This window comes from Austrofundulus limnaeus, unplaced genomic scaffold (assembly GCF_001266775.1).
Source record: "Austrofundulus limnaeus strain Quisiro unplaced genomic scaffold, Austrofundulus_limnaeus-1.0 Scaffold28, whole genome shotgun sequence".
Taxonomy (NCBI): domain Eukaryota; kingdom Metazoa; phylum Chordata; class Actinopteri; order Cyprinodontiformes; family Rivulidae; genus Austrofundulus; species Austrofundulus limnaeus.
Window position 1 is genome coordinate 709,724 of NW_013952430.1, and position 9,107 is coordinate 718,830.

The following is a 9,107-nucleotide window of genomic DNA, read 5'->3' on the forward strand; positions in this document are numbered from 1 at the left end:
ATATATATATTAATTCAGCTTGTGGGGGTATCCATGTTACAGACCCCATGTCGGTGATAAGACTGACGTCATGTTCATTCATGTTGTGTTAATGTGACATTCTGAGAGTCTGAGCTGAACAAAAAGACTGAAAGAAAGAAAAAAAGGAATGTGTTTGGGCTGGGATTTTCTGTAGAAAATATATAAAAATAAAATGAAATAAAATCTCTGTTAGTGCTCTGAGTTCTTGCTGGGGTAAAATAAATAAATAAATAAATAAATAAATAAATAAATAAATAAATAAATAAAACTCAGTGTTGGTTTCTGCACTCAAAAAAACAGAACCTGTCGGTGCTGAGAGAAACTATATTTATGAATCTAACACAGCTGGTTTGTGCAGAGGCAGAACAGGTGTGTCATATTTCTGGTCTGAGGGAGTAAAGGTCAATAACAAATATGAAAATGGAGCCAAAATGATGAAGTCTCCACAGTATTGGACGTCCATCAAGTTGTTGTTGTTGTGTTTCCAGCTGTCTTCAGTGTGGTGACAGGAGGAAACACTCTGCTGTTTGTGGAGCTGCTCTGAACTCCACAGAAAAAATAGCATCATGCTGGTCACTGTTGATGGTTTTCACAAAACCACATGATGTGTGTGGAGACGGTTACTATGGTAACCAGACAAGCGATGGAGAAACGTGCACTGGGGAGATCTCCATCTCAGGTCTCTGTCAGCACTTTCTGTTAGAAAGCAGTGATGTCATGAGTGAGATCATTTCATGGTCTCCCCCGGTCCAGCTGTTTTTATTCTGAAGGCCAGCGTCGATGTAAACATATCTCTGAGGATTTACTGTAACAACGTCTCAGTTAAACACTAAAACCTGCTGGGTTACTGTGATAAAACTGCTGCAGAGACTTTGTCTCTTGGCTGGCCTGGAGATGGCTTGAAGTCCTCCCAGATGAACTGAAAGAGGTCAAACCTCCCCACGCCTACCTGGCAGGTCCTACCTCAGGAAAACTAAAACAGTCCAGTGAAACAGAGGAACAGATGCATGTCACAGTTAATCTTGATAGCGGGGTATTTATATTCTCAGATGGCCACTCATCCTGAGCCTGGTTCTGGAGGTTTCTTTCTGTTAAAGGGCCAATATTATGTGTTTCTCACGCATACATTTAAATACTATACCATAATAAAGTGTCTATGTCAGCTTTAGCTGTTATTAAAATGCTGTTTTTATGTTTAAATAAAAGATAAACTTATCTTCTCATCACTTCCTCTTCTAAACGCCTTAAAATTGGCCTCTGTCTCTTTAAGGTTCTTAAACAGACAGAGACCTTCCGCTTCTGTCTCGCCCATTTCAGTGSGGGGGGGGGGGGGGGGGMGGCTGCTATGATGCAGTTTACTTGGCATCTGAAAATACATTTCTACGTATTTTTAATCTGAAAAGAGCTTCACTGAGTGAGAACTAATGTTAAGAGCACAGCAGACAGTTTCAGTTTCACTTTCAGTTTCACCGAGAGCCTGCAGAAGTCATGGGTGGGGTGTGTGGGGAGGGGGAAGGGAGGGGAGCCCTGCCATGAGGAAGCTCAGCCCACCTGTCGTTTTGCTCCTCAGCATGGCTTCCTAAAATCGCTGCAGGATTTCTCCAACATGCATGAATGAGTCAGAGCAAGGCTTTGGGCATGTTTTTATGAGAGTATAACATTATAAAATGATGTAAAACTCAAAAAAGTTGATTTTACATGACAATGCAACTTTAAAAGGATATTTTTCCTCTCCACTGTCACCAATGCTCCGCTCAAGATGGGAGACTGCAACAAAGTGAAGATTCAACACAATCTGCTGTCTTTGAGACGAGGTCTCTTGTGACTTGGTGCTAAATGAACTGAAATGAATTTTCACTGGTTCAATAGAGCAACGTGGACCATAGCTTCCACTTTCTTTCAAAATAAACTACTGTGATAGAAACCACTACTGATTGGTTTTACTCTTTTATTTTCATTTGTAAGGAGTGGTGAACTGTAATTGGCCACCAAGAAGCATTTTTACATAGTAAGACCCAAATCTTAGGTTTGGGAAAGCTCTCATTACCTTCAAAAATAAAACTTTAAGTAAACTGGTTGGAGTACCAAATGGGCACAACTTGCTCAAACATCACAAAATGGTGATTTGACTCCATGACAGTGGTCTGTGTGATGCCTGGGGCATTGAATTAGAGACCTATTTACACTACTTAGACCACTGCCTGGCTCTGAGCAGTCAAAGGAAAAGAATTCTTGGGGGACACCTTTATGGATCCTGAGAAGCTCAGAACACTGGGTGTTTCTAACCACTGAGCATGATGGCTCAGTGGTTAGCACTGTCGCCTCACAGCAAGAAGACCCTGGGTTTGATCCCCGGTTCGGACCATCCTGTGTGGAGTTTGCATGTTCGCTTGCATGGGTTTTCTCCAGGTACTCCGGTTTCCCCCACACCCCAAAAATGAGTACAATAGGTACTATACTGTAAAGTACTTTTAGGCTCAGGCCTTCCTTGCAAAAGAGATCTGCAATCTCACTGGGATTTGCCTGGTTAGATAATGGTATCTTCTCTCCTTCATCCAAGGAATGTGAAGGTTTGATTAAAACCCAATGTCTTTTCTGGGAGAGCAATGGGCCCAATTACAAGGACCTTGCTTATACAGGTTCTCCATCCACCCCCACTCACCATAACCATAAGGCTCTGTCTGGGTTCAAACCTGGGTTCTGCACATTTGTATTTGCCATTATAGCCTAATTCCTGGAACCCAGATACCTAGGGTTCTCTTTAGTCCAGGCTGCTGGAGCCAGTGTGAAGTTGTCTCGCTCTGTTTCAGTTGGTCTTGAATTAAATAGAGAAGAAAGAGAAACACACGAGCTCAATGTCACCCTCTGTTGTGTCGCAAATAAAATGACATCATATAAAGATTTGTGCTTTTTTGATATGATGATCCCGCCCACAATGAGTCGACCCTCTGCTCAAAGCAAACACAACCGGGGCTGGGGTAGAAGAAGTCCAGGCTGACTATGGCCCGGTCCTTACAAAGCAAAAATGCCACAAGACATAAAAAACTGTCTAAAATAGTGATTATTTTTCCACGAGGGCTCTGACCATCTCTATTAACAACTAGAGTCAACCTTATTCCTGGTGGCTGGCTCAGCTTCAACCTCAGCAAACATAATTGACCAAAACTCAGTCACCTTCATAGATATTGAGCTAAACTTGATGGAGTTGCTCAGTAGTATTTACAGTCTTGATATTGTGCAAGAGATAATATCTAATGTTAATGTAAGGATTGATCAAAACAGATACAATGCTGTCATTTCTCATCATGAGATGATTTCAGTCTAAAACTCAAATCACTAAATGCAGCAGACGATTCCTTCAACAAATGTCAGACCTTTAATTGAATGCATGTTTTTATGTTAGCTGCAGAAGCTCCTGTAGCCCACAGTTCAGCCCCTGTTAGTCTGAGTCGTACAGAACACGTCTCAGGTCAACGTTGGTCTCTGTTTGACAGTAACCTGCTGCAGGTCACAGGATGTTCATCATGTAGCAGCTCTGAAATCTGTCTGCTCCATCTGAGCTCCACGTCTGTGTGTGACGCAGCGCTCATCACTCTGTCAGTGTTACACAGATCTCTGTACAGTCAGTACAGTGTGAGGGTCTGCTCAGCTGTTCTGAAGTCTTTGTTCTGCTTTATGAGGTGAAAACACGTTTGCGTTGGTCCAACTGATCTGACGTTCAGAAGCCTTCCGTCTGTCGGAGAAGAACTCAGGTTGTTTCAGAGCGTGAACCCTGCAGACAGCAACACTGCTGCTGTTTTTCTGTCTGCAGAGAGTAAAAACACCAGGAGCAGTGATGGAGTGGGGGGTGGCGGGGGGGTGAACTCCCTCATTAATGCACTGCAGCGAGCCACCCACTAATAATTAGCATGAACAATTATTCAGTCATTATGCAGGAACCTTGTGCAGAGGAAAAGCTGCTGAAACTTCTTCATTCCTCAGAGAATAATAAAAATAATAACTGAACCTCGACTAGTTTCTCTTCAGAGGAGTGAAATCAGAATATTTCAGGTTATGAGTCCATAAATTTTAGATTTGATTATAGCCTTTAGTTTCTTTCACTGTTATGCTGATTTCTTTCCCTTTCAATCATCCTGAAAGTTTCTTGTCTCGATTTGTTGTTGTTTTTTTTCTTTCTTCAAGCTGCAGCAAAATCTGAAATTTGTCTTTTGAAATATTTAAAACTTGGAAAACACTGTGGATGTTTGTGCTTCTCTTTTTTAAAGGAGCAACTCATTTGTTGAACCTGTGCATGTTCTTGTTTGCCTTCTGAGAGTGAGACGAGTCATCTTACAACCAAATCAAACCTTTAAAAGCATTAAACACCCACGTATTTCTTTCTATTTTTTATTGTCAAGAAGAAATTCTCAGTGAGTTTTATTCAGCTCTTGCTTATTACAGTAAAAACAACAATTATTTGCCACTTTAAAATGAATCCAATGATTTTAGAAGAAAACACACAATGCAAAAAGAACCAAAAGCTCTTCCTTTATTTTTAGGATGCAGGGTTTTTAAGGTTCATGAAGCTCTTTGAAATGGTTTGTTGAGCGTGAGTCATTCTGACTGATATTAGGAAACATCTCAGTTGATCCAAACACATGTAGCTCTGAATGCATCAACATTGTGGGTTTAAAATAAAAACAAGAAGCTGCTTCTGTTAGATATGATCAAGAGCTATGATCAAATTTTCAGAGAAACTCTGTGAACCTATAACGAAACATCAGTGGGTCAAAGATGGTACAAAAAATCCTCTTAAAGACACCGTTTGACAGCTAACACTGAATCACCTGTTAAGCATGGAAGTGGTAGCATTATGCTGTGGTACAGGTAAGTAACATAAAGAGGACGAAGTAATGAAGGACTACCTCCAAATTATTTGGCTTCACCTCAAAGAGGGACAAAACTTGGACACAACTGTCTGTTTCTACAGGACCGCATGCAAGAACATGTTCGTATTCTTATCCTAAATTTCTCTTACTTTTGTTCGTACGAAGGGTTCGTACGAACATGTCACGTCAGATTCAACAAACTCTTCTATCTTCAGGAAAAGAGTGTAAATGAGGAGTGTAAACTGATGAATGGGTATCCAAGTGCTCGTGCACGGGGAGAGGAGATTAGCATAATCAACCACCCCAAAAACACCATATAAGGCTATGTTTCCTGCCCCACATACCAGGAAGTGTCCATTCATACATCGCAAAGTAAAAAAGAAAAACTTTACGAGTTCGGAGATTGAAGTCCTGCTCTCAGAGATCCAAATAAAAAAATCTGTCATTTTTATCAGCGTCAGACCTGCTAAAGTCGAGGAATGAAATGACGACTGCTGTTAATGTTGTGTCTCCTGTGGGTCGTAAACAGACACAGAAATAAAAATCTAAATTATATTCATCTCTCTCTAGTCCTGCTCTGGTTTTTCTTTGGTCAAATATTTTTGATTTAAGTGTAAACTGTGTTACTGTGTTTACATTTATTCAGAAGAAGAGCAGTGGCGCACCGCTACCCACCCCGGCCTGACTGTCTCCCCCCTCCCGGCCGTCGCAAGTGTCAGATGCGGTTCTGAAAAAAAGCATTTTAAAATGTCTCCAAACTTCAATTAATGCATAATTTAAGTTGGTTTTTAGTTTGAGATCTTCATATTAATATTGTAGTGTTATACAACATCAGCCAATTTAATTTAACCAATTTATGTTCTTAGTTACATTTAAAATCTAATTCCAGTTCAAACAGAATAGCCTATTGTCAACAGAATTATGGAGTGTGATTTATTTTCAACTGAAAATATATTTAAACTAATGAAATATGAAGTTATTAATGAGAAAAACCCGTCTGGATAATAGCAGACTGACTGCTCGTAAAATATACGACAGGTCTGGACCACTCGTGAATTTTGTTCATATCTGAAAAAAATCTTAGAATACAAGAAAATTGGTGAATGCACAAATTCTCCTAAATCACTCGTACGCACAGCTTAAGAACAAATCTGTGCGTACGAATGGTTCTTGCATGAGGCCCAATAATCCCTAAACGTACATCAGAACTGGACTCTGATTGGAGAAATCAGTATTAGGCTTCCGGATTGGCTTCTCCCCAAAACCCCGAGTTCAACCCTGTTGAAAACCTGTGAACTTGGTTTAAAAGCCAGGCCCGTGCCATGAAACCGATTTAACTGAGCTCTAACAATTCTGCCAAAAGGAAATATCAGCCAGTATTTTGTCAGATGCTTGCTGGAGGCTATTTCTGGGTGTCATCATCAAACTCAGAGATGTCAGAGCAGAACTATAGAGAGTGAACAGACCCAGGCTTCCCTCCCTCCTCCAGTCATGAAGGCTTTAATGTGACGTTAGGTCTTTCCTCAGCCCCCAGGGACCTCATAGACCCACAGCCTGCCTGACTCCTGCTCCCTCACAGACCGTACCTTGAGCGTCCTTGTTCAAAGATCATCTAGAGAAGGCTGCAGAAAGTGTGCTTGGATAACAACAAGGGGCATTTAATCAGATATTAGTGTGTGGTTGAGACTGAATGTGAAATTTTAACCCTGTTAAACAAAACCCATAAAAAATCTAACTTGATATCATCTCTATTTGCTGTAAAATCTGGATCATTGAAACATTACTTCTCTACAGCAGACTACTGTTGTCAGGACTTTTGTTATTTATTTTCTGATTCTTTGTGTTTTGGTTTTTGTTCAGCTTCTTTTTTCCCCTTTATGTTTCCTAAGATTCTTGTGGTTTTGTCATTCCTTGTCTTATGTTACTTCTGTTACATCATTTCAGTCTGTGTCCTTGGGTTTTGGCTTCTTTGTGTCCCCGGTGTTTCTCATTTCTGCTTCAGTCAGCTCTCAGCATTTTTCCCAGTCTATCAGCCCAGCTGCCTCCCATGTCTCAACAGCCCAGTCCTATTTCTTCAGTCTCCTTCCATCTTCACATCAGCACATCATTGTTTTAGATTGTCTTATGCTTCACTCATAGAAATTCTGTATTCTTTATTTTTGTTACATAAGTTTTGTTTTCTCATTTTGTTATTAACACATTTTTTAATTACTTCTGAGTCCTTGCAAGTCTCATTCTGAGTCTGATCATCAAACCCTGCACCTGTGCTTTCAAACTTACCCCATCTCAAACTTTGATGAACTGTTGGGATTCCAGGTGACCTACTGTATAATGATGATGATGATGACGGGCTCTCATGTCCTCCTCCTCCTCCTCTTCCCTCCTCCTCAGGCTTTGCTGTGAATCTCCAAGTGATCCTGGCCAACCCGCGGGCGCAGTTCAAGAGGCGAGGCTCCCAGCCGGGGATGCAGGAGTCCGACTTCCTGAAGCAGATCACCAAGGTGTCCGAGCTAGAGCCCAAAGCTAACAACTGCACACGGGTCAGTGATACCTGATACCTAAATACTTTACAATACAAATGGAATGAAATGATTTGCAAATTTTCTAAATATAGATTTTATTCTCAGTAAAACGGTAAACATATGAAGTGTTTGAACTAAAAGGATTGCATCATTTTTATGAAAAAAACCCTCCTCTTTGTATAGACCTCACCTGAGCGATTTAAATGTGGAAAAAGAGGGATTTAAAAGTATATGTCTATTTTAAAAGGTGGGGTGCTGTTGACCTCAACTGGTGATGTCATCGGGAGGTGGAAGGAATACTTCTTGGACCTTCTCAATCCCACCGGCACGTCTTCTACGGAGGAAGCAGAGTCTGAAGACTTTGGGGCTGGTCTGTCCATAACTGGGGCCGAGGTCGTTGAGGTAGTTAAAAAACTCCATGGTGGTAGGGCTCCAGGGTTGGATGAGATCTGCCCTGATTTCCTCAAGGCTCTGGATGTTGTGGGTCTGTCCTGTTTGACGCGCCTTTGCAACATCGCGTGGACATCGGGGGCAGTGCCACTGGATTGGCAGACTGGGGTGGTGGTTCCCCTCTTTAAAAAGGGAGACCGGAGAGTGTGCTGCAGTTACAGGGGCATCACTCTCTTTAGCCTCCCTGGTGGTCTTTTCGGGGGTACTGGAGAAGAAAGTCCAATAGATAGTCAAACCTCAGATCCTGGAGGAACAATGTGGGTTCCGTCCTGGCTCTGGAATACTGGACCAACGCTTTACCCTCACGGGGTCCTCGAGGGGTCATGGGAGTTGTAGACTTGGAGAAGGCATTCAACCGTGTTCCTTGAGGTATACTTTGGGGGATGCTATGCGAGTATGGGATTGTGGGTTCATTGTTACGGGCCATTCAGCCTCTATACAAGCGAGAGTTTGGTTCGCATTCCCGGTAGTAAGTCTGACATCTTCAGAGTGGTAGTTGGACTCCTGTTCACAACTCACATAGACAGAATTTCTCAGTGCAGCCAGGGGGATGGAGGGAGTCCGGTTCATTGGCCTCAGTGGTCAGTCTTCGTTCCTAACCTCACCTATGTCAACAAACTTTGGGTAATGACCAAAAGAACAAGATTGCAAATGCAAACAGTCAAAATGAGTTTTCTCCACAGCTGGACTCTCCCTGAGGGATAGGGTGAGAAGTTCAGTTATTCAGGAGAGACTCAGAGTAGACCCACTGCTCCTCCACATGTGTAGAGCTAATACTAGCTCTACACATTCTCCTCTCGTCACTGAGGTCCTCCATCCACATGACAGAGAGGGAAACGCAAAAATGACTCAGTCTGCAACTGAAAATATGGATTTAGGACCTCACTTTGGCTTGTTTGTCACGCTAGCGGCGAGCTAATACATATTAGGCAATATAGCGTGAGGGCTAGCGCAAAGGCTAACAGGCTAAGCTGAGGTTCTTCTTCCATGAAGCAGCTCTGTTGTCCTCCATCCATATTTTCAGTTACAGGCTGAGTCATTTCTACCTTCTCCTCATGAAGATTAACCTTCAGGGTGGACATAGCTCGCTAGCAGCCTCGCACCGATGACCTAGTTGATGTCATCATTTACCCAGAATGCTTTGCGTGTAAATAAAATGGCTCTGTCCATGTAATGTCCTGATGCATCTCAGTAATCCAGGTAAAAAATCAAAGGAAAAAAATTGTATAGGTCCTCTGGACGGGTT

At 42.0% G+C, this 9,107-nt stretch overlaps 1 protein-coding gene across 1 annotated transcript in view; it reads left to right on the plus strand.

Annotated features, from left to right (window-relative positions):
- The window catches only part of b3gat2 (beta-1,3-glucuronyltransferase 2 (glucuronosyltransferase S)), a 53,061-nt gene that overhangs the window by 32,564 nt on the left and 11,390 nt on the right, over nt 1–9,107 (plus strand). The window contains exon 3 of the mRNA XM_014005033.1: nt 7,281–7,429. Within this exon, the coding sequence (XP_013860487.1) occupies nt 7,281–7,429 (149 nt within the window). The remainder of the gene's footprint in view (nt 1–7,280; nt 7,430–9,107) is intronic.